This window comes from Microtus oregoni, unplaced genomic scaffold (assembly GCF_018167655.1).
Source record: "Microtus oregoni isolate MIOR12 unplaced genomic scaffold, Mior012 000043F_ref0000047, whole genome shotgun sequence".
NCBI classification, from domain to species: domain Eukaryota; kingdom Metazoa; phylum Chordata; class Mammalia; order Rodentia; family Cricetidae; genus Microtus; species Microtus oregoni.
This window is the reverse complement of record NW_024543210.1, coordinates 5,055,398-5,080,914: the sequence shown is the minus strand read 5'-3', so window position 1 is coordinate 5,080,914 and position 25,517 is coordinate 5,055,398. Positions and strand designations below refer to the sequence as shown.

Here is a 25,517-nt window from a genome sequence, read left to right as displayed (position 1 = left end):
TTGTTGGAAAGACTCTGGGCTAAAAGGAGGGGGCTGCCCGCAGAGCGGGAACCAGGCTGTGCCCCGCTTCTCCAGTCCTGCAGAGTGCTCCCAAGCAGGGGTGACCCCCAGGGAGAGGGGTCCCCGGATTCGAGGCCTGCAAGGCGAGTCCAACAACTTCCCCTCGAGAAGTCCGGGAGGGTGCCGCGAGGCAGGAGGCGGGCGCTTCGGGGGCGCGGCTCGCGGCTCCCGGGGGCGCCCCGGCGGGGCTGGCTGGCCTTCTGCTTCTCTCTCAGCAGACAGCGGTGCGGATGGCGGGGCCATGGGCTGTGGCCGGGATCGGGCCCGGGGCGCTGCTGGCTCTACGTGCTCTGCTGGCCGCCGCACACCCGCAGTGCCTGGACTTCAGGCCGCCCTTCCGGCCGCCACAGCCGCTGAGCTTCTGCGCGCAGTACTCCGCTTTCGGCTGCTGCACTGCGGAGCAGGACGAGGCGCTGGCCCGGCGCTTCCGGGCCCTGGAGGCTCGCCTGGACGCCGGGATGTGGGCGACGTGTGCCGGCTACGCGCTGGATCTGCTGTGCCAGGTGAGCGGGCTCACGGTGGCAGGACACGCGGGGCCCTGATCGCCGGGAGGGGCGGGGGAGAGGGCCGGAGCGGCGATGGCATCCCTATAAGGGCGAGATTCCAGGAGTGGGTCCTGGATTTTGAGGCGATGACAACCCCACTGAGGCGGAGGTTAGAAGTAGGTACCGGACTTTGGAGTTTGGTTATCCAAGAGGGAATGACTTGGCTGGCACCAGGCATCTCAGGGCAGCTCTTGTCATTCATTTGCTTTGCAAAGATGTTGGGTCTTTTAGGAACTTCAATTCCTCTTAGAGAGTAGAGAGTCCCATTCTTTGGGACGTCCTGTAATCTGCATCCGGTGTCCCATCTCAGAGAGCCCTGCCCCTGTCAGGTACCAGGGTGAAGTCTTTGCTAGACCGAGGAAGGCAGGATGGATGGGAAGAGGATGTGACCAAAATATGGAGCGTGACTGTGTGGACAGTCTTCGTACTGCTGATCCCAATAAGGACCCATCCTCAGTCATACCCAGTGGAGCAGTCTGTGAGTCCATTTCTCAGGGCCAGGGTGAACCAAGGCCTGCAGGGCTGTACATGCTTAAAACATTCACCTTTCCGTTCTACTATTGGTCGGGCTTCTCACCTGGGAGAGGTTCCCTCCCTAGACCTCCGTTACCCATCTCATCTCCCCTCTGATGGTGGAGCCCTTACTTTGATCTACACTGAACTACCATTTTGCTTTTGTTAATGTAGAGTGTCTGACCACAGCCCCCTTGGGCTCCTCTGCGTGACTGATCTGATCGCAGGAATGCCAGCCTGGCAGGGAAACCCCAAGGCTGTCCCCTAACCCCTAGGACCGTGAAGTGAAGGGATTCATCAGTGGAAGGGGCCCTACCAAGCAGTACAAAGTTCCAGTCCCAGCCAGCAGGGGGCAGGCTAGAGGAGCGAGATAAAGAGGCCTGATGGGTTTGCTATCACTGCTTCTCCTGATTGTGAACTTAAGAGGCTCGTGGTAGTCTCTCAGTTACATTATCTTTAAAACAGGGACAGATTTCTGCCCCCGACCCCATGCCATGAAGATTAAATGACTCAGGTAGAGCGGTTTAATTGGGATTAAATTAATAGATAATTCCTCTATTGTTTTCTTGCCAGTCCAGGGAGAGGGTGAGAATCAGTGGCTGCTTCAGAAAAGGTGGGCAGTTGTTCAGGGGTGACATGGCCCTGTGAGAGGGCACCTGGGTGACAAAAGGTGAAGGGTGTAAAGGACAGCATAATACTCTAGTGTTCTGTTCCTGTTGTAGCTCCCAAGCCTCCACTTGGTGCACCCCAAGAGAGCCAGAGTGTGTGGTGAACCACCCACCTCTCTCTGCAGCCTGGAGGGCCACCCGAACAGGCCCATTGGTCTTCCTGCAGCACCCAGGTCACCTTTACTTAGAGGGTATTTACCATGTGCTGGGCTGGACAGGACCCGGAGGAGGAAGGAACCAATCTTGAGGGTGTTTGCTGGCAGGAGACACCTCTTTTTCCTCGGGAACCTTCCCAAAATGGCCTGGCCTGAGCAGCCTGTGGTAGAGCGTCTGCTCATACCTCCAGGGAGACGTCTCTGGGGGTGACCTCATGTCTGGACTGAGCTTGCATCAGACAGTCTGCCAAGGCTGTGGCATGGTCTCCCTGGGAGAGTGTGGGAGCACCACGGTCACTGCCACCAGTCTCAAGGAACCTTACCTATAGGTTTCCATCAGGGACCATTTAGAGCTCACCACTGTCTGGCGGAGGCAGGAGGCCCCTTCTTGAGGCTTTGCCTTCCTCTGCGAAAGCATGTCAGGCTTTGGTTGCAGATGGCAACCTCACTGTGGCTGGTGTGTGGCTCACACGTGGTTCACTTCTCAGTAGCTGAACGCAAAAGTTCATCAGCTGAGTTACTGAATTGTGATCTGTAGCAGGGCTTAGCAGACTCTGGCACTCGACAGATATGTCTCCAGGGCAAGCAAGGAGTTGGTTCTGTGCTCTGGGCCCAGAGGTAGTTGGCAAGTCACAGACTTAGTCTCCAAAGCCTCTCCATTCATTTCGGGAGACAGACAGACAGACACACAAACAAGGGATTTTCCCAAGGTTCCGGGGCAAGTAGCCAAAGGCCCTCGGAAATCTGGGACAGCCTGGAAGAGTGATCATTGAGTTACTCCCTCAGGGTTCATCTTATTTGAACATTTACTGAACAGGCACATGACGTCTCAGATCATTGCTCACAACAACTCTATGCGCTGGAGTTCTCTCCAACCTTAAAGAGGGTGACATAGGCACAGAAAAGTACGGAGTTTACCAAACACATGTGGCATAAACTCTGACTCCAAAGCCCTTCCTGTAGTCACCTCATAACACTGTCTCCAGCCCTGAAGTCAAATCGTGTGCTGGATCTTGGGATGCCTGCCCCCAAGGGCCCCACAGTCTGTGGGGTGGACAGGCAGGCAACTAGATAACTGAGTCATGGCCAGGCCGAGCAGCCAGGCCACCTCTTGTGAAGCAGAGGTGATGGCAGGAGAGGAAAGTTGCTTCTGGAGATGACAGATTACCAGGTGAAAAATCTATGTGTGAGTCAGAGACAGAGTGTCATGAGCATCCAAGGGCCAGGAGCCTACCCTGGGAAAAGGAGGAAGGAGGAGACTTGTGGGTTGGGCCTTACATCATGAATAGGAGTTTGCCAGATGTGGAAGTGAGGGTGGAAGGAACATCCCGAAGAGAGAACATTGTGTGCAAGACTCAGTCTTCCTGGCGGAGTGTGGTTGCTCCGGGTGGGGGGGCATGACTTGAGGCCATGAGTCATGAGTGTCAGTAACTGATCTGGGGCAACCTTGGGGCATTCAGATGATAGGCGCCTTGTTCCTGTGGATGTTTCATTGCTTACCCCTGGACACAAGGTCCAGTGACTGCCCACCCTCTCTGCCAGCAGCAATTCCTGCCCCTTTTGTCCTTTACTAATTCTGGGTAGCTCTGGTCTGAGCCCCACACTCATACTGTGTGTGAGAAAGAATACAGAAACTATATGTAAGACGCTGCTAGACTCAGTGGTTACTGTGTGGGCCAAAGGCCTCACCAGGTCCCCAGAGCTCCTGTGCCCTCCGTGTGTTCTGTACAGAGTCTGGGGTTTGGCTATCCGGCCTGTCATACGGAATCCAGGGTGGAGCGTGTGAAAGATGACACTTTAGATGGGGGCAGTGAGCAGAACTGTCAAGAACACACAGGGCCCTTAACTTGTCAGGTGGGACTTAGTGCCCAGCCATAGAGGGACCTGGGGACAGACAGCCCATGGAACTACTGAAGCTATTACAGTAGGAACCCTGGCCTGGAGTTAGGAACACAGCTCTGAAGTTTGCTGTTCTCTTGCTTTCTACTGAGGTTTCTGCTTCAACCCCAGCCTAGTTTCCTGTACGAGCAGACAGTGTATATTGTGGTCATCTTCTCTATCTAGGAATTGCATCTCTAAAACTCTGGGGAACTGAGTCAGCCCTGGGGTTGGGGGGAGTATCAACAAGGGTCTGTTACACCAGAGAAAAGGAGCCTGGGTTCTGGAGTGTTTTGCTGTGAGCCCAGCAGGGAGATGGTCTGGGAAGCAGTCATGTGACTGACTCCAAAAGGACCAGTCACATGGCAAGACTATGTTGGGTGGGGTGGAAGGCGGACATGTTACCTATCCATACTCATAGACTTGCTTCTTGAGGCAGTAACTCTCCTCCCATATAGTGTCCATGGTGGCCTGAATGAGGTTCACAGCCTCTCTCAAATGGGGAAACTGTATGGCAGAAAAAGCGATGAGGTCTACCCAAGGCAGAGCTGGGGAAAGGACCCTGAGAGGCTTTCTGATCAGGCGGTACCCAAGGAGATCCATTAATCTCACAGACTTCTGTGTTGGGAGCTGCAGGGAGGACAGCTCCAGGGTCCTACTGACAGGAGCTGAGGGCGGGATAGATGGCCTGGAATATCCTGGAAGACAGAGGCGTGGGTCCCATACTCACGCAGGTGCTGGTGCTGGCTGTCTGGTTATGCAGAGAGTAGGGTAGACCTGAAACTAAACTCAGATGCCTCCACATGCTACTAACTGAGCATATTACTGAATGACACTGGGAGCCCTGAGCCTCAGTTTCCCCCCTGTGAAGTACTCATAAACACTGAATGACTAGTAGGAGTGTTTCGACAGTTACACTGAGGTGGCCAGAAGGCTGGTAAGGTAGACTAGTTTTCACCATCCCCTCACCATTTGCTGTGGCCTACTGTGCCCTGGGTTTATGTGAGGGTCTGGGATATAGCAGTGAAGATGGTTTTTCAAGACAGGGTTTCTCTGTAGCTTTGGAGCCTGCCCTGGAACTAGCTCTTGTAGACCAGGCTGGCCTCGAACTCCCAGAGATCCGCCTGCTGTTGCCTCCTGAGTGCTGGGATTAAAGGCGTGTACCACACAGCCTGGCAAAGAAAACATTTTTTGCTCTGATAGAGTGCATATTCTAAAGAAGACAGACAATACACAAACAGAATGCCATATTTTGCTATAATGAAGGCTCATGGTAAAGTTATTTTTTGTGTGTCTGTGCTTTGTTTTCCTGAGTAGTCAGAGGCCAGGAAGTAGTGGTAAGGAGGTGTGGAGGGGAAGGTCAGATCTTAGGAGGTGACCCTTGAATGGTGACACAAAAGCTAGGCGTAGACTGTGCAGGTGTGGACACTCCTCCTAGCATCTCTGAGCCCTCCTGTCCCTACAGGAATGCTCGCCCTATGCAGCCCACCTCTATGACGCCGAGGATCCGGCCACCCCACTGCGGACAGTGCCTGGCCTCTGTGACGATTATTGCCTGGACATGTGGCAGACCTGCCGAGGCCTTTTTCGACACCTTTCCCCTGACCGTGAGCTCTGGGCCCTGGAGAGCAACAGGGCCAAGTTATGCCGCTACCTGTCCCTAGATGACACCGATTACTGTTTCCCAAGCCTGCTGGTCAACGAGAACCTGAACTCAAACCTGGGCCGTGTAGTGGCTGATGCCAAGGGCTGCCTGCAGCTGTGTCTGGAGGAGGTGGCCAATGGGCTTCGAAACCCCGTTGCCATGGTACATGCTGGGGATGGCAGCCACCGCTTCTTCGTGGCCGAGCAGGTGGGGCTGGTGTGGACCTACCTGCCTGACCGCTCTCGCCTGGAGAAGCCCTTCCTGAATGTGAGCCAAGCAGTGCTCACGTCCCCCTGGGAAGGGGATGAGCGTGGCTTCCTGGGCCTTGCCTTCCACCCCCGCTTCCCACGTCCCAGCAAGCTCTATGTCTACTATTCTGTGGCGGTCGGCTTCCGAGAGTGGATCCGTATCAGCGAGTTCAAAGTCTCAGAGGATGATGAGAACACCGTGGATCATGGCTCAGAGAGGTGGCTTCCTGGGAGCCCCAGCCGAGGGAGGGCTGGGTGGTCACGTGGGAGGCTGCGTGACACACACACAGTTGTGGCTGCTCGAGCAAGTCTGTTTTAAATACTGTGACTATTTAACACCCCCATGGGGGCCTGAATCACATGCTCTGGGGCTGGGGAAGAATGAATTTGCAAAACAGACCTGGTGTGGGGTCATACCCTGACCCCTGCCTCTGGCCTCTTGGGCCAGATGCTTCTCTCCTCTTCTGCTGCAGGCTCTAGAGATAGTCGCTTCATCTGACTCATAAAACTGGATGAGGTCACAACTCAGAGGGGGAAGTGACCTGTTAGGTCACACAGCTTGGAAGTATCCAAGCTGGAGTCCTGGTCTGGCCCAAAAAGTACATCCCATTACTGGGCCTGCTGGACTGCTGTCCCTATGGCCAGCATTTTCCCCATTCTCTGTCTTCCGGCAGCTGGGGCTCTTTTTCCTGCCCAGACTATAAGTCTCTCTGTCTCTGTCTGTCTGTCTGTCTGTCTGTCCCCCCCCCCCCCCCTTCAGGGTCTCGCATAGCCCAGGCTGACCTGGAACCTCCCATGTGTCAAAGACTGGTCTTAAACTCTTGATTCTCTGTCTCTACCTCCCGAGTACTGGGGTTGCAGGCCGTGGTGACCCTGCCCAGCTTTTACCCCATTTAATCTGCTCCTACCTCTAGGCCCCCCAGTGCCTGAGAACCTACTATCTGTTGTTTATGCCCAACTATTTCATGGAGAAGTTAACCTGGCTTGGTCACCCTGCTCCAGAGACTCTCTCAGGCAGAAGTGGATACTGAAAATTAGAGTCTTGGTCGCTAGTGTTGGAAGGACAGCCTGGGAAAGGAGGCACTGAGTCTGGGCCACTGGAGGGAGTTGCGGCCTCCTATGGATGGAGGGACCCAGGGAGAAGTGAGGCCCCAGAACTGTGGGGCAGGTCTGGTTGGGACTCAATCAGACTGGAATCATGGGGGAAGGGCTGCTATTGTATAGATATTGCCAGAAACACAAACACCAACTCAACACCTGACTCCCCTAATGCTTTCTATTGGCTGAGATTGTTCAGCTAGCAAAGGAGCATGGGAAATGTAGTTAAATGATGCTGCCTGTCCCTACCCCTAAGTAAAGAGCAAGTAAGAACAAGACCAGGCTCAGGTGTGTTGGTGAAAAGGCGAAAAAAAGGACACCTTATATTTGATGAAACTGTGAAATGTTGACATGAGACATATAAAAAAAGAGAAACACCCTCAAAACAGTAGCTTTGTGGGTTGATAGACCTCTTATCTTGTTGCAATTAATTTTGACTTTTGAGATATCTGGCAGCCGGGGGGTGGGGAAGGAAAACAGAATTTTCAAGCCTGGGAGACCACAGTGGGAGAAAGTTTGTCCCAGGGATCAGACAGAGGGGAGATGGAGGATGAAATATATGTTTCTCCAACAGTGACATTAAAAGTGACTTGTGATAAAAACTGAAGTTGGAAATCAAGAGTGGCAGATACATGTCCTGTAATTGCTTCACTTAGGAAGTGGAGGCAATCAGATCGGGGGATCCAGAGTTCAAAGTCATCTATGTCTATATAGCATGTTCCAGGCTAGCCTAAGTTACTCGAGACCCCGCCTTAAAAAAAATCAGGTGTGGTGGTATAAGCCTTTAGTCCCAGCACTATGGAGTCCAAAGCAGGTGGATTCCTGTGAGTTCAAGGCCAGCTTGGTCTACACAGTGAGTTCTAGGGCTCCCAGGGAATCCAGGGATATATAGGGAAATCCTTCCTAAAAACAAACAAACATCCAGGAACGGAAGAGGGAGCTCTATAGTTAGAGCATTTGCTCCTTTTCTGGGGGACTCGAATTCAGTTTCCAGCACCCATACCGAGCAGCTCATAACAACCAGTAACTCCAGTACCAGCAGATCTGGGCTCTCTTCTGGCCTCTGAGGATACCTGCACACACATGGCACATGGGTGACCCACAGACTGCATTGGGTCTGCTTTGATGACCCTGAGCTTGGGGCTGTGTAAGGGTCATATGCATCAACCTCACCATGGAAACGCTCCTGTGTTGATGATGAAGGAAGTACTCAAGACGGGGGTCTAAAGGCTTTGACTCTGTGTCTTGTTTTTGTGTTTTTTTCCTGTTCTGCTTTCATAACTGACAATGAGGTCAGTGCAGTGGCTGGTCCTCTTGAACCTGATCATTCTGGGACCCATTTTTTGGGGGGGGGATTAGTATAGGGGTTAACCACTTGACAAAGAGAGGGCTGCAAAAGGGTGGGGGAGGGCCAGTGACCTAAGATCACCAACTGCGGTATGTGGTAGCTGCTGGGGCGGAGGAACCAACTGGAGGAGTTTGTGTGGCTGAGTTCTGCCACTGGCTGAGATGTCCACAGTGGTCATTCTCATGTCATTATACCTGCTGCTTCTCAAGACAGAATAGCAGTGTCTCCTTTCCTCCTGCTTTCCCAGATCCATGGCAAGTCCTGATGGGAAGCCAGCTGACTGGGTACAGGGAAAGTTTCTTCCAGTGGCAGTAAAGAGGTCCCAGGGGGTGTGGATAAAGGGTCCATCCCACTGTCCTGAACAGCTCGTCACTAACAGCCAATGGAACATGTCAACCGTGCTCTGATTCACCAATGGGAAATGGAGAAAATGACAATCTTCCGTCGGGTACCAGGGGTGGGAAGCAGTTGGAAAACACTGGTTCAGAGTCCTGGCCGCAGCTCTGATGCTGATGGCCTGTGTGCCCTTGAGTGGGTACCACTTGGCCTCTTCGAGCACCCAGGTCCTTCCGTGACACAGTGATGTGAATGATCCCTACTCAACCTACCTGTAGGTTGTGAAAAACAACATGTTACAAGAGAGAGAAAGCCTTTCCCACTGCGGAATGGCATCTGAGAGAAGGTTTTACTCTTGTCTGGGGTTACCATTTGGAAGATGTTTTTATTGAGCAGGTGCTTATCTTTCTTTAGGATAATCCTGGAGATTGAAGAACCAGCCTCCAATCACAATGGGGGCCAGCTGCTTTTTGGGGATGATGGCTACCTCTACATCTTTACTGGAGATGGCGGGATGGCTGGAGACCCCTTTGGGAAGTTTGGAAATGCGCAAAACAAGTATGCCCTGATTCTGCTCGGCTGAGGCTCCGGTTTGCACACAGAATTTCTTGTGTTTCTGGAGGGAGAGCCGCTGCCACTACCACAGAGCAGGGTAGTAGCCCCAGTTAGCTGGGACCCCAGCTAAGTCACTTACCCCCATTGATTAGCGAGGACAATGACAAGCTCCGTGGGAGACTGTCATGAGGAAAGGAGGTGCCAGTGGTTGTCAAGGATCAGGAACAGTGCCTATTGTCACAGATATCAGAGAAGTGACAGCAGTGAGCCTTTGGGAAGATGGGACTTTCTCCAAGGTGAGCTCTGGCCTGCTGGGCCTTGCTGGGGTCAGGTAGGTACTCCCATGACAAAGGGGCAGCTAGAGTCGGTCTCTTACTCCCATAAGAGACCCAGAAATTGAGTGCAATCTCTTTTCTTCTTCCTTTTTAATTTGTTTTTTGTTTGTTTGTTTGTTTTGCTGAGTGCAATCTCATCTTAATTTCCCTATTTCCTATTTTGAGCAAATGGCCTGGCCCCCTCCTCTCACGGGTGTGTGCATGCACATAAACACACATGGAGAATTGTGCGTGCACGCAGGGCTGTGCAGGGACTCCAGACTGAAGAACCAGTCTCCAACCACGAAGCCAGCTTCTCCTATCCCAAATGTACAGGCTCTCTTGGCTCAGAAAGTAACAGTAGTGGGGGCGTATGGATTCCAGTTTGTGGCTTGTGCATCCCTGTTTGACAGTGAGAAATATCCCACCTTTTCATGTTGGCTGTGTGCTTGGAGCTGAAGCTGAAGAACAAGATGAGGGTTCTTGGATAATTGAGCTGAAGTTAGAAGCATCGTTTTGGCTGGGCAGTGGTGGCGCATGCTTTTAATCCCAGCACTCGGGAGGCAGAGGCAGGCGGATCTCTGTGAGTTCAAGGCCAGTCTGGTTTACAAGAGCTAGTTCCAGGACAGGCTCCAAAGTAACACAGAGAGACCCTGTCTCTCTTTTTTTTATTTTTATTTTTTTAATATTTATTTATTTATTCATTATGGATACAATATTCTGTCTGTGTGTATGTCAACAGGTCAGAAGAGGGCACCAGACCTCATTACAGATGGTTGTAAGCCACCATGTGGTTGCCGGAAATTGAACTCAGAATCTTTGGAAGAGCAGGCAATGCTCTTAACCACTGAGCCATCTCTCTAGCCCGAGACCCTATCTCGAAAAAAAAAAAAAAGCATCATTTTGCTTCTAGGAGTTTTTGTCTGTAGATCCTGGAGCTGGATGTGGGGTGTGAAGGCAGGGGCCTGGAGTGCCTGGTTACAGAGATGAACCATTGCCACTGGCCTGTTTATCACTATGACAGGACACCTGTGAGGGAAACACTGGGTTCTGATGCCATGTCTCAGGGACAGGTACACAAATGTGTTACCTAAGTGAGCTGCATCAACTCTGCCTTGCTGGGCAAGCTGGAGGGAGGAGTCAGCGCCCATGTGCTAACAGAGGGCGAAGGATGCCCTGAGTGGGCACAGCAGGAACCACTCTGAAAAGCTTTGCTCCCATCCTGCTAACTCCAGGTATCTTCTAGGTCAGTGGTTCTCAACTTACTTAATGGCGTGACTCTTCTATACAGTTCTTCATGCTGTGATGACCCCCCCCAACCATAAAATTAAATTATTTCATTACCACTCCGCAACTGTAACTTTGCTACTGTTTCAAATCATAACGTAAATATATGATATTCTACCCCAAAGGGGTCACAACCCCACAGGTTGAGAACCATCTAGATGTTTCCCATTGTGAATCACTTTGCTCATGTGATCAATGAAGCCATCAGCTACTTTCCCCCTCCCCGCCAGAGCCGCCAGGAGGTTAGAGCACGTGTTCCCTCTCCCTCAACTATACTTGGTACTATTTGATATATCCGCACTTTGTGGACCCCTGCTATGTGGGAGCACCTGACTGACTATGAGAAAAACGTAAATATGAGATATTTTTCTAGTACAATCTTCACGTTATAGCATAACTACGTGAACAGAAGCACCTACAATATTATAGCTTAGAATAGCGGCATTCCATAGACGGTTGTGGTGAAGAGCTTGGGTTTCTAGAACCAGGTTGGTTGGTGGCTTATCCTAGCTCGGGTTTCCCCTATAAAGGACAGCTCTGACCTGAAAGGTCAGTTGTGAGGAGGCAGTGCAGGGATAGGTGGCGAGTTAGAGCTTCCAGCAGTTAGAGCTGCTCAGCCAGTGCGGGACAGACACGCAGGAGGGTGTGCAGAGGGCTGGTGCAGATGGCTGAGCAGGGCTGGACTCACCGTCCCTGCCCCCCGCGCGGACCCAGTGTAACCAGCTGGCGTTCTCCGCCCCGGCCGCAGGTCGGCGCTGCTGGGCAAGGTGCTGCGCATCGACGTGGACCGCAACGAGCGTGGCCCGCTCTACCGTATCCCTCCCGACAACCCGTTCGTGGACGACCCCGGAGCGCGGCCCGAGGTCTACGCCCTGGGAGTGCGCAACATGTGGCGCTGCTCCTTCGACCGCGGAGACCCGATGTCTGGCACTGGCCGTGGGCGCCTGTTCTGTGGGGACGTGGGCCAGAACAAGTACGAGGAGGTGGACCTGGTGGAGAGAGGCCGCAACTATGGCTGGCGTGCTCGCGAGGGCTTCGAGTGCTACGATCGCAAGTTGTGCGCCAACGCCTCCCTCGGTGACCGCGTCCCTGGGGACCTTCAAATAGGATCCCTCTGGTCCTCTTCCCACCCCCCACCCTCGTTAGATCTGCCCACAGCTTTCCCCTGCGCAGACCCTCAACATGGATCCAGTCTGTCCCATCCCATCACACTGGGGACTTCCCGACTGGGATCAGCATTCCTCCAGAACCCCAGACCTATCCACCATCTCCACTCCTCCCTGGGCCCGTAGATCGAGATCTGCCCCATTTCTCAGGGAAACTCCAATCCAGATCCCACCCCACGGAGACCCTCCTGCCTCACTCCCTCCCTGGAACCCATCTCCCCACCTCCCCCACCTCCACATAGCTTTGTCCCCTGCCTCTATCACAGGACTGACTTTTCCCACTCCCTACCTCCCTGTACTTTGGGGCTCCCTTCGAGCAATATTTTAGGTTCCTCCTCACCACGCACCTCCTGCTGAACCCCTAAAAATACGGTTATGCCCCTTTGAGAGCTTTTCTCGCTCAGACCACGCCATCTCCGTGCGTGGCTCAGGACTGTCTGTGAAGCACTAGGCCTCAGGATGAACCCACTTTCTCACCTGCCCTTCAGATGATGTGCTGCCGATTTTCGCCTACCCTCACAAGCTGGGCAAATCAGTCACTGGGGGCTATGTGTACCGGGGCTGCGAGTACCCCAACCTCAACGGCCTCTACATTTTTGGCGATTTCATGAGTGGGTAAGTGGCCTACACTCTTCCTAACTGGTAAAAGGAGTTCCCGTTTGTATGTGTCTGCTTAGAAGTGGGCCAAACAGGTCTTTTCCTCAGGGAGAAAATCCGGGTCATTCTTAGGAATGCAAAGACGGATGGATGGAAGGATGAATGGATGGACAGGTGGATGAATGGGTGGACGAGTGGATAGATGGATTCCCTTGTGCAGCACACTAACCATGACCTCATAGTTTATCTTTCTTTGCAGGCGACTGATGTCCCTCCGCGAGAACCCAGAGACGGGGCAGTGGAAGTACAGTGAGGTCTGCATGGGCCGGGGGCAGACATGTGCTTTCCCAGGCCTCATCAACAACTACTATCCACATATCATCTCCTTTGCAGAGGATGAGGCCGGTGAGCATCCCGAGACCCCGCCATCCTTTGCCAATGCTTGGCACTGTCACCAGCCACCAGCCCTGGTCATCTTTCTGGCTTCTGCCATTAAAGAAGCTCAAGCGCGAAATGACTTTCATCCTGGGGAAGGGCGTGTTCTGGGGCTTGGTCTTTTCCCTGGCGCATTCTTGTATCAGCCCTAGACCCTCCGTCTGGAGCTTCCCTTTTCTTATATGGAAGCAACTGTCCTCCACCCCCACGGCAGTGTTGATGGGAGAGCTGGAGATGTAATGGGCACAAGTCCCCAGCGTTAGCAGGGTCGGGGAAGACCTGCAGTATGGAGTTTTAGGCAGGTGAGAGAAGAGGTGGGTTTCTATGGCAGATGTGTCTGATCTACTGAGGGAACCAAGCTGACATTTTAGAGCATTCAGGCACAGCCTCCTAGCCTGTTCCTGGAGTTCACATTCCCAGCAGGGGACAGAGGGGGAAGGGAGAGAAGAAGGGACCACAGAGGCTGGATCCCACTCTAGTCTCCTGCCTTTGTCCTTGGCCCTGGGATTGTTCCCAGACAAAAGGCCAGGGGCCCCCAGAAGGCCCTGGTGCAGGCTTGTTGAAGTTTCTAGGCAACGCTCACACTCACCACAGCCTTTGGAGGGGTATCCCCTGCAGGGCCCAGTGCCCAAAGCCCCCAGGGCCTAGTCTGGGAAACCTTTGTTGAACTGACACTCCCCCACCCCCATTAGAATGTAAGTTTCCCAAAGAGCAGCCCCAGCCTCCCCCCACCCCTCAGGCCCCACGGAGGTTCCTAAGCTCACCAAGCCCTTGGAAGCTTTTCTTTTGGTCAGTAGGGGGCTAATATGATTTAGAAGCAGCATCCCAATTCAGAGTCTGAAGGAAGGTGCAGTTCTCAAGAGGGCTTCCTCAGTCATTTGAGTGACACAGAGTGACCAAACCAGGAGGAGGCGCAGTGAGCTGGCCAGCCCAAGGCCAGCCCTGGATCCTGTAAAATATCAGTGCTGCCAGCTGGATCAAAACAGCCTCTTCCGGCTCCCAGGCTCTCTAGGTGTGCTTTGGACACATCATGATGTTACAAGGACTTCTGCTGCCCCAGAGGCATTCACAGCATAGAGACCAAGAGGACAGGGCCACCCTAGGCAGCACTGGCAGCTTCAGCATTGTCCTTGTGCATACATAGGACATAGGGACCCAGCTTCCAGATGATCATAGCCATCAGAATAGGCCTGGCTGAACCCCATCGAAGCAGGGAGCAGGGTAATGCTGGATGGAGGTGGGAGCCTCCATCTATGGGCCTAAGCAGGATGAGACACCTGGGTACTGTGCCACAGACAACAAAGGCATGCTGAGGTGATAGGTGGCCCCAACACTCCCTCAGAGCTGGTGGTCGGGATGGGAGGTCAGCCTTTGAGCCTGAGGGGAGGCTGAGTGGGACAGAATTGTCTCCATTGGGTTGCAGACACTTTTCTCATTGCCTTGTTTCCCATCTAAAGGGGAGCTGTACTTCATGTCCACGGGCATGCCCAGTGCCACAGCCGCACGCGGGGTCATCTACAAAGTGATAGACCCCTCCAGGTGAGTCCCTGAACTACAGGCTAGGAAGAGACAATGGATTTACTGCAGACAGTAAGTTCCCCTTCTTCCTCCTACTCCCACATCCCCACCTCAATCTCCTTGCTTCAGCTTTTGCTGTGACATCCCCTCCTTGGTTCAAGGCCTACCCCAACTCCTTCTGTGTACAACTAAACCCTCTCGGCTCTCCATTGTAGAATGAAGCTGGGGCCCCTAACCCGCCCTAATTGGCAGCGCGCCCCGTGGGTATCACCCTGTAGCCTCCAGGTGCCTTCCCTGACGCACTTGCTCTCCCGTCCTACCTGGTCCTCTCTCTATTGTCGTCACTTGGCCATGGCATCTCACCTGTCCAGAGTCTCTAGGATGAAGGCTGTGTCTCCTCATCCCGTCACACCCCTCGGGTCCTGGGAATGCTGCAGAGCAGATACTAGGGTGTGTTTAATGAATGATTGGATGATGATCTTCCTGGAACCCCCTTCCTAGCCTATAGATTCTTTGCTTCTCCCTCAGAGTAGCCAATGACCCTAAACTTTGAGACACACTAGGTGTAAAGAAATCCTAAAACACATACATACCAAACATAAAAAAGTGATTTTCAGCCAGCATAGGGTTATATACTTGTAACCCCAGCTATTTAGGAGGCTGGGGAAGGAAGAAGCTGCCAGTCTGAGGTCAGCTTCTGAGAGTTAAAAACTAGCCTAGGTAATTTAGTGAGGAGAGAGAGAGAGAGAGAGAGAGAGAGAGAGAGAGAGAGAGAAAAGGGGTTGGACAGACTAGGAATGTAGAGGGCTTGTCTAGAATACACAAGGTCTTGAGTTATGTCTCTAGTTCATTTTAAAATTTTTTATTATGATTTATTTACTTTTATGTTCATTGACATTTTCCCTTCATGTATGTCTATGTGAGGATGTTGGATCCCCTGGAACTGGAGTTCCTGACAGTTGTGAGCTGCCGTGTGGGTGCTGGGAATTGAACCCAGGTCCTCTGGAAGAGCAATCAGTGCTGTTAACTACTGCTGAGCCATCTCTCCAGCCCCTCTCCAGTTTATTTTTGTGTTGCTGTCTGCATAGAAGACAATGTTGACTACAGAACAGCATGAGGCACTTCCAGGAGTGAGTGGTGCCATTGCCGAGGAGAACACTAATCCAGAGGGAGAGTGGCCAGAAAGGTCATTGTATAACACACATTCTCACGGGGTTGAAAGTGTGCAATGGCAAGGGGGCCATTGTGGCAGCCTAATGTTTGGGGAGGTCTTTTGTATTTTCATAAGTCTCTAAATGTACGGCTTCTGGAGGAGCATTTTCTTGAACAGGTAATTGTCAGTGTGTGTGTGTGTGTGTGTGTGTGTGTGTGTGTGTGGTGTATAGGTCTAGGTGTATGTGTCTGCATGTATGTGGATGCACGTGTGTGGGTGTGCATATGGAGGCCAGGGGTCAGCAAGGTTGGGTGTCTCCCTCTTTTCCTCTCCACTTTATATATCGAGGCAGCGTCTTTCTCCTGAACCCAGAGCTCATAATTTGCTAGTCTGGCTAGCCAGCTGGCTTCAGGGATTCCCTGTGGATTACAAACAGGTTGCTATGCCCACCTCGTATTTACAGGAGTGCTGGGTTCCCAACTCCAGTCCTCACTCTTGTGCCATAAGTGCTTCCACTGAGTCTCTCCCCAGGCCCCTGGATTAGCTTTCTTTTTTGGATGCAGGTTCTCTCTATTATGTAGCTCTAGATGTCCTATAACTCTATGTATGCCAGACTGGCCTTGAACACACAGAGACCCACCTACCTAGGTCTCCTGAGTGCTGGAATTAAAGAAGTGTACTACCACACCTGACTAAATTTATTACTAATTTTTAACTCCCCTTCCATGTGTGTGTATGTGTGTGCACACACGCACGTATGTATATGTGCGTGTGTGTGATGTATGTGAGTGCAGGCAAGCACATGGCATGCCACGGAGAGGACACCTCTCAGGTCTTAGTCTCCAGGTTAGAAGGCCCAAGCCTTTCTGGACCATTCTCCTAGCTGTCTCCTATCTCGTGGTTGGATGGCTGGGATGACGGATGTGGGATTGCAGCCAACTCTGCATGGGTGCTGCAGCTCTGAACTTACATTATTGGCTTGCATGATAGCACTTATCCACTGAGGCATTTCCCTGGTGCCTGCTTTGCTGTTTTGAGATAGGATCTTGTCATGTTGCCTAGGCTAGACTGAGATTTTCAATCCTCCTGCCTCAGCTCCTCAGGGCTGGGATCACAGGTACGCACCACCCTACCAGGGGCTCTCAGGTTTTATGAAAATTGCTTTAGTCCCCCCACACCTATTTTTTTGTTTTATTTATTTATTTATTTTTAAGACAAGGTCTTGTGTGGTCTAGGCTGGCTTTGAGTCCTCAGGCCTCTAACTCTCAGATGCTCTCATGCCCAGTATATGTTCCCTCTTGGTCTCAGGACCCCACATCTCATTTAGCCAACATGTTTTCATCACTCTTATTGTTTCCGGGCCAAAATGGGAGCTTCTCAGCCTCCTTGCTCCTCACACACAGTGTGTGTTGTTTCATGTCTTACAGAAGTACAAACTGATCAGTTAATGACACAACTACTTCTCTTCCTCCACCTTTTCCTCCCCTCATCCTTTCCTCCCCTCCCCCTTCCCTTTCCCGTTATCCTTCTCCTCCCATTTCTCTTCCCCCTTATCCCTCTCCTCCTCCCCTCTTCTTCTTTCGAGACAGTGTTTCTCTGTGTAGCCCTGGCCATCCTGTAACTCGCTCAGTTGACCAGGCTGGCCTCGAACTCACAGAGATCTGCCTTTTTCTGCCTCCCGAGTGCTGGGATTAAAGGCAGGCACCACCACCCCCTGGGTCATGATGTAACTTCTTTTCACAAAGCCATAAGCGTACTTTCTCCCGTTATACACCTCCATCTTGTTTTTCACAAGTTCCCATCCGCTTTCATCTTGGTGACTTCATGCCTGGACCACAGTCAGCCTTGCACTCATCTCATTGGCTCGTCCCTGAGGATCATCACATGGTACCATCATCACTCTCAAAGGGATGCTAGCCATGGTCTGCTGAGTCACTGAGCCATCATCATCTTTCACAGTTCTTGGAAGCTGATGTTATTTTCATTAAAACAAAAAAAGAAAGAAATAAAGAAACACTGGGGCTAGAGAGCTGGCTCAGCGACTAGGAACACTGGCTGCTCTTCCAGAGGACCTAGGTTAGGTTCCCAGCATCCACATGACAGCTCACAGCTATCTGGAACCAGTTTCAGGAATCAGAGCCCTCTGCTGGCCTTGCACTCATGTGGCGCACAGACATATATGTAGGCAAAACACTCACACACATAAAGAAAAACAAATAAAAAAAAAGAATGATTCTCTAAGGACCTGTCACTTATACTAAACACCTAATTCCTGCCAGATGTCACCCTAGCTGCTCCTGGTCTTTGATTTTTCAACACCCTCCCTCTTGATTCATTGTCCCTGCATATGAAGAGAGGAGCCAGCAGGACTTTGACTTTTTTTTCCTCAAGGTTTTGGGGTTAGAGGCAGGCAGAAGTGGGTAGAAGTCCTCCCTTTTATTTATGTCTTTTGGAAGAAATGTGTGTTCTGGCAGCCATACCTCAGGGGCCTGGTAGCAGACATGTGGAAAATGAAGATAGGGAGGAAGGTCCTGGGGCCATAGCTCACTGCCCAAACAGAGCCACTGTGGTGTTTTGCAGCATAACGTACAAAGATTTAATTAAAAAATTAATTTCCTTGAGAGACAACACCCTTCTCTGCTTAACCAATGGGAGGTCAGAGTAGAGATGGCTACACCTCCAGCTTTGAGAAGTCTGTGTGGCTTGCAGAAGCACATGTCCCCTCCTCTGCCAAGTCTATCAGGAGGCTACCTCATCATGTGGCTATTTCAATCCCAGGCTGTCGGAATCCCCATTGAAGTCCTGGGCCCACGTGGGGCAGTCTGAGAACAGGGTCGGACCCATTCAAAGAATCACAGATCAACAGCCAAAAACTAATTAAGATGGAATTCTGGTCTTTGTGTTTCTGCAGGATGGGGAAGGAGGCTGTTCACACCCTGGCAACTTTTCTGATTCTTTTCTCTGAACTGCAGTCCCCAGGGCTGTGCTGGGCCTGCTGAAGTCAGCTTCCCACGACTCTTCCCTTTTGAGCACTAAGTCTTTTAGCTTGCCTTAACTAGCTCCATATTTCTCCATACAGTCCCATGTGCCATCAGAAACCCAGAAACTAGAGGCAGAGAGAGAGATTTATCAAAGGCCTGCGGTAGAAGGGGTGGGCAGGAATGGGGCATCAAAGGATCACGGTGGGCAATGTGGAGTGGGGGGCTTCAGAGGGGCAGGGTGCTGCAGGGCCCCTGGTAAGAGGTATTCAGTGCCTGGACACTAGTTACGGCTCTGATCATACCTGTCTGGCCCCTACCCTCTTTGCCTCGCTGCAAGGGAAGGTGATGGGGTGGGAGGATAGAGCGCAAGGGTGCAGGATGCTCAAGGCTGACTCCCAGTCCTGATCTTCTGTGTGTGTTTGGCAGACGGGCACCTCCAGGGAAGTGTAAGATACACCCTGCTCAGGTGAAGGTGAAGAGTCGTCTCATCCCCTTTGTGCCCAAGGAAAGTAAGTATTCTCTAGTGGGAGAAGGAGCTCCTGCTACCCCTCAGGTCAGGCGGGGCCCCAGAAGGACCAAGAATGCTTCCACAGCCCCTGTACCTAGCACCGTGTCTGACACCTATTAGACCCCCAGCCAGTGTCCATGGACCTGCAAGCACAATGCATCTTGCTTGACAGATCTTTCAACCAGGTCCCAGGCAGTGAAGGCAACCGTAGGAGGCTGCAGCCTCAGGCAGGATGTGGCAAGAAAAGGATAGCTGTATCAAGCAAGGGACACTCAGAGTTCTTGGGAGGAGCACACAGAGAGGATGTCTTATCTGTAAGGGGGTGGAACACTTTTAACCCTCTTGGTTCAGGACAGAGAGAGCCATGAGTAAACCCTGTGTTCTGAAGGCCATTCAAGGCTGTGAATGACTGCCTGGGATAGAATCTTGTAAAAGGGTAGAGGGGACTGTTCCATTGGGAACAGTGGCTTGGGATAGTAAGATTATTTTGCATAACAAGAGAAGAAGTAAATCCATTTGTCTGTCCATCAGCTCACCCATTCATCCACCTTCAATCCGTCAACACATCAGCCATTCATTCACTCACAAATAGTCATCCATGAACCCATCCATTCATCGATCCACCTATCATCATCCATCTACCTACTTGTCCACCCATCCATTCATTTTTTTAAAAAAATATTTATTTATTTAATATTCTGTCTGTGTGTATGTCTGCAGGCCAGAAGAGGGCACCAGACCTCATTACAGATGGTTGTGAGCCACCATGTGGTTGCCGGGACTTGAACTCAGGGCCTTTGAAAGAGCAGGCAATGCTCTTAACCACTGAGCCATCTCTCCAGCCCCACCCATCTATTCATTGATCCACCTATCCATCTACCTACTTGTCCACCCATTCATCAATATACCTATCCACCATCCACTCATCCATTCATCTGTCAGTTCATCAATCTACTATCCATCCACTCAATCATAAATCCGTTCATCATCATCCACGTAGCCATCATCCATCCAAACATCAATTCATCTCCCTACCCATCCGTCCAAACATCAGTTCATCTACCCACCCATCATCCAATTGCTTATGAATCCATCTATCCATTCATCACCCACCTATCCATCTACCCACCCGACCACCCAGCATCCACCTGGCCATTACTCATCTATTTTGCCAGTCAGCAACCATATACATCTAATCATCCATCCATCCATTCATCCATCCATCCATCCAGACACTATTCATCCAGGAAGCCATTAGCATCTAGTCAGTATCCGTCCATTGACCCATTCATTCCCCCAGCTATCATCCATCCAGCAATCCATCTGTCTTCGTTAGGGTTTCTATTGCCTTGATAAAATACAATGATCAAAAGCAACAAAGGGTTTATTTCCGCTTACAACTTTCAGGTCACACTCTATCACTGAGGGAACAGTGCAGGGCAGGAACCTGGAGGCAGGAACTGATGCAGAGGCCATGGAGAATACTGCTTATTGGCTTGCTTGCTAATGGTTTGCTCAGCCTACTTTTTTATATAACTCAGGACCACTTGCCCAGGGTTGGCACCACCCACAGTGCAATGGGCCCTTGCCAATCTTTTTTGTTTTGTTTTGGCTTTTCCAGACAGGGTTTCTCTGTGCAGCCCTGACTGTACTGAGACTCATTCTGAAGCTATCGCTGGCTTCCATCGTTCTGGCCTTAGTTTCCTCATCGAAAACTGAGGGCAGGAAGCAATGAGTCCCTTGCTCCTGTAAACTGTCTAGACATCTCCCTTACTGCGCCTGAATTTGGGGAACTTCCCACTAGCCTGGGAACTCCTGGGAGGGCAGAGCTTGGGACTGGACACACTGCCTGCCCGGCCAACCAGGGCTTGCTGAAGAAGTGCCTGACAGAGCTTGCATCCTTAGAGGTCAGGGTGATCCGTCAAACCCAGTTGGCCCATCAAAAGGCACCTTAATCTTAGGGTCTGAGTGGAGCCAGACCAGGCATCTTTCCTTAGGATTGGTTTTCTGGCACAGGCTGGGCTGCACGGGTGGATACCTGAGCTAGGCTAGGTTCCCTTTGACCCCAGGCCTTTCCTCTGCGCAGAGTTCATCTGGACACCAGAGAACACACCGCGCCCCACAGCCCGAGCCCCAACTAAGGCGCCCCGCCGCAAGCGCCCCACAGCTGCTCCCCCGGCACCCACCATACGTCCCACAAAGCCCGCACGGCCCACCCGACGACCAGGGGCCCGGAAGGGAGGCGGGCGACGGCGGGGACGTCCCAGCACCGCGGTCCCCGCGCCCCAGAATGGCTCCGTGCGCCTGGTACGGCCCGCCGGCCTGAGTCCCGGCCGCGGGCGCGTGGAAGTGTTCGTAGGAGGCCACTGGGGTACGGTGTGCGATGACGCTTGGGACACCAAAGCGGCCACCGTGGTGTGTCGCCAGCTGGGCTTTGCGCACGCGGTGCGAGCAGTCAAGCGCGCGGAGTTCGGCGAAGGTCGCTCGCTACCGATCTTGCTGGACGACGTGCGTTGCACGGGCAGTGAGCGCAACCTGCTGGAGTGCGCGCACGCTGGCGTGGGCACGCATAACTGCAAGCACGAAGAGGACGCTGGCGTCGAGTGCAGCCACCGAGACCCGGACCTGTAGCCTGGCCTCATCTGACTGTGCCACCCTGGGAGGATTGAGCCGGGAATGCCCCTTTGGTTTGTGGGCACTCCGTGCAGCGCACACTTGCCGTGGAGGTTCATCTGCATATGACCTCTGTGTCTCCCTTGGGTGTGTGTGTGGTTTGTGGATAAGATCTCTTACCTCTCAGCACTTCTGAGAGTGAGGGCAGCTACTCTTCTGGAACAGCACTTGATGGGGGAGGCTGGCTGCCTTTACAGTGTTAGACTGAGGGAAAGGGCTAGGCCTCCCCTGCCAGGGCTGAGTGACAGGCTCCATACCGACAGGAGCGTGGTCGGAGAAACATGGTCAGTGTGAGCAGGCGACGCAGCAGTCAGAGGCACCGCAAAAAAAAGATCAGGCAGCCTGAAAGCCAGAGCGAAGAATCTTATAGGGTCAGGGGGCCTTTGCCATACACCAGGAATCAGGCTGCTGAAGGGAATCAAGCGTCCATGACAGAGAGTGGACTAGAGGGCCTGGAGGACCTCGAAGGCCACTTGCTGTGCTCTGCAAGCACCCTGGACAAGCTTCTGGGTCCCCTCCATCCCTGAAGACTCTGACCGTCACCTATTCATGAGACAGAAGCACCTTTAAGCTTCTGTTCAACCTCTGGGCTCCAGTTGGAGATGGTGGGGTCTACTTTTATCGCCTTACTGTCTTCATCACCTCTCAGGGGATCCTCAGACTCCCAGGGGATCCTCAGATACCCCCCACCCCATCTATGGGCTAAGAAGCCTTCGGACTGTCAAGACTACTCATCAGCTGTGTCAACAATTCAACTACTTGCAATCCTTCCCTCCCTCCTCTTGTCGCCTGCCACACACCTGGAAACTGGGATGCAAGATGAGGGGGCAGAGCAAAGAGGGCGGGGCCTGCAGCTTCTCTCGGGCTCTGTGGGAAGAGAGTTCCTTGTTCATGGAAGAAGGCCTCACCTGTGGCTCTGTGCCAGGATGCCGATAGCTGTAACTTAGCTTCAGATAGGGGTAGAGCCAGGGAAACAAACGAGTCACCAGGCAGGGAGGACAGGATGTGGCCTGTGTCAGGCAGTTGTGGCCAGGGCTCTGGATGAGCTTGGTGGCCCAACTCTGTCATTCCCACACTGGGTTCTGATCTGAACAGGCCCGTGCTGTGTTCCAGGCAGGGGAATTGGTGCAGGTTCAGATGTCGGCTCCTGTTGACCGCAGCTGAGCAGAGGCCTGCATAAGGGAGCTGGGGCTCACCCCCACCGCTCTGCCCCTCTCCACACTGGTTGTCCTCTGAAATAAATAAATAAGAAAGTTCCTGAACTGTTAAGGAAATGACAGAAAAAGAAAACATCACTTCCTGGAGCAAAGCCGTGCAGTCACAAGGCCCGAGAGCCGTGGAGCCCGTGCCCTGTGTGTCTTCGCTCTGCAGTTCCAGGTCGAGGTGCAGAGTTTCTGTACAGTCTATCCTGCTTATTGATCCGAGGGAGAGGCTTGAGCGTGGATGACAGTATGCTGTGCAGGTATACTGGGTCTGTCAGGATTAGCTGAGATAGCTCTTTCAACCTTCAACTCCTAAGACACCTCTGTCCACCTTTGTTTTATTATTTTGTTGTTGTTGTTTTGGCTTCTTGAGACAGGTTTCTCTGTTTAGCCTTGGCTGTCCTGAACTTGCTCTGTAGACCAGGCTGGCCTCGAACTCACAGAGCTCTGCCTGTTTCTGCTTCCGTAGTGCTGGGATTAAAGGCTTGTGCTGCCATTGCCTGGCTCTGTGTCCACCTCTTACATTAGACTAGAAGGTGCTTCTAGTCCTGTGTGGCCTGAGGACAGCCAGTCACTTAACTGCTCTGAGCCTTGTGAGAAAATGGAGGTAATAAGATTTCTGGACTTAAGGTAGCATTACAGATGTAACCGATGCATTCCATGAATCTTCTGTAAAGAAATCTCAGTTCTGATTTGGTGACATCCCTGTCCTTCCTCAGTGCTTCCCCCATCATGTTCTTCCTCAGTGCTTCCCCCATCCTGTCCTTCCTCAGTGTCTCCTCCATCCTGTCCTTCCTCAGTGTCTCCCCCATCTCTGTTCTTCCTCAGTGTCTCCCCCATCTCTCTTCTTTCTCAGTGTCTCCCCCGTCCTATCCTTCCTCAGTGTCTCCCCCATCCCTGTCCTTCCTCAGTGGCTGCTCCTTGCCTGTCCTTCCTCAGTGTCTCCCCCATCCTGTCCTTCTTCAGTGTCTCCCCTATGCCTGTCCCATCCCTGTCTTTTCTCAGTGCCTCCCCCATCCCCGATCTTCCTCAGTCAGTGGCTCCAGATTCACCTTTGCTGAATCTCTCTGACGGCTCCTGCTGAGAAACGGCACTCCATTGAGGCATGTTCTGACTAGTTTTTATGTCAACTTAACACTAGCTAGAGTCATTTGAGAAGTGGGAACCTCTGTTGAGAAAATGAGTCCACCGGATTGGCATGTGGGAAAGCCTGTGGATCATGTTCTTGATTGATGATTGGTGTGGGAGGATCACAGCCCACTGTGGGCGGTGCCACCACTGGGTGGGTGTTCCTGGGTGGTGTAAGAAAGTAGGTGGAGCAAACCATGGGGGAGCAAGCCAACAAGCAGCGCTCCTCCTCCTCCGTGGCCTCTACATCAGTTCTTGCTTCCAGGCTTTGCGTTCTTGCCCTGACTTCCCTGGATGAAGGACTACAAGATGTAAGCTTTAATAAACCCTTTTCTCGCCAAGTTGCTTTTGGTCATGGTGTTTTATCTTAGCAATAGAAACCCTAAGACAGGGAGCATCTACAGTGCTAGTTTGCAGGAGCACCACATCTTGTCAGGGCCCCATCTTGACTCTGACTCAGGCCTAGGTTTTGTTACTTGAGTTCCTCTGTGATGGGAATGCGGTGACCTAAGGGCCGTGCGCTGGGGTTGCTGTCTGGGTTCCACCGTCCAATGGAAGGATGTGACCCATGGAGGCAATTCAGTTTCCAGAGGCCATGTTAAAACAGCAAAATATTTTTTATTCTTTAATTAAAAAAATTTTTTATCAGCTGGGCAGTTGTGGTGCATGTCATTAATCCCAGCACTTAGAAGGCAGAGTCTGCATGGTCTACAGAGTGAGTTCCAGGGCAGCCAGGGCTACACAAACCCTCAAAACAAAGAGCAAAAAAACAAAAAAGCCCACAAAAATATTTTATGTGTGTTGGTGTTTTGCATGCATGTAAGTCTGTGCACCATGCTCGTGCCTCGTTTCTGCTGAGGCCAGAAGAGGGCATCAGGTTTCCTGGAGCTGGAGTTATGGGTGGTTATGAGCCACCATGTGGATGCTGGGAATCAAACCTGTATCATCCAGAAGGGCATTCAGTGCTCTTAGCTGCCAAGCCGTCTCTCCAGCCCCTCTTCATTTCGAAATATTTTATTTAATCCTACATATCCAAAATATTTTAACAGGTAGCCAATATAAAATACTAGGGCTGGAGAAATGGCTTTATTGGTAGTGTCTTATAAACTGGAGAACCTGCTTTTGACCCCCAGATCCCATGTAAATATACATGGGCACTCATACATACTTAAATACTAATGACTTAAGAAGAACTTCTTTTTTTTTAAAGATTTATTTATGGGGCTGGAGAGATGGCTCAGCGGTTAAGAGCATTGCCTGCTCTTCCAAAGGTCCTGAGTTCAATTCCCGGCAACCACATGGTGGCTCACAACCATCTGTAATGAGGTCTGGCGCCCTCTTTTGGCCTGCAGACATACACACAGACAGAACATTGTATACATAATAAATAAATATTAAAAAAAGATTTATTTATTAATTATGTATACAGCATCTGTCTGCATGTATTCCTGTAGGCCAGAAGAGGGCACCAGATCTCATTATAGATGGTTGTGAGCCACCATGTGG

General features: G+C 51.8%; 1 protein-coding gene across 1 annotated transcript; it reads left to right on the top strand.

Annotated features, from left to right (window-relative positions):
* The first annotated feature begins 234 nt into the window (after positions 1-234).
* On the top strand, positions 235-24,613 carry Hhipl1 (HHIP like 1). Its single transcript, XM_041633412.1, has 9 exons — positions 235-563; positions 5,285-5,931; positions 8,909-9,052; positions 11,399-11,727; positions 12,305-12,431; positions 12,673-12,818; positions 14,306-14,387; positions 18,927-19,009; positions 21,095-24,613. The coding sequence occupies exons 1-9, from the start codon at positions 291-293 to the stop codon at positions 21,637-21,639; spliced, it is 2,376 nt and encodes a 791-aa protein (XP_041489346.1). The 5' UTR covers positions 235-290; the 3' UTR covers positions 21,640-24,613.
* The last annotated feature ends 904 nt before the right edge of the window (positions 24,614-25,517 follow it).

What these genes read in the sequence shown, in the direction of transcription:
- Hhipl1 (XM_041633412.1), top strand. Translation starts at nt 291, where the DNA reads ATGGCGGGGCCATGGGCTGTGGCCGGGATCGGGCCCGGGGCGCTGCTG. An exon ending in TTTGGCGATTTCATGAGTGG is followed by an intron (nt 12,432 to 12,672) that starts GTAAGTGGCCTA and finishes CTTTCTTTGCAG; the next exon opens with GCGACTGATGTCCCTCCGCG. An exon ending in CCCCTTTGTGCCCAAGGAAA is followed by an intron (nt 19,010 to 21,094) that starts GTAAGTATTCTC and finishes TCCTCTGCGCAG; the next exon opens with AGTTCATCTGGACACCAGAG.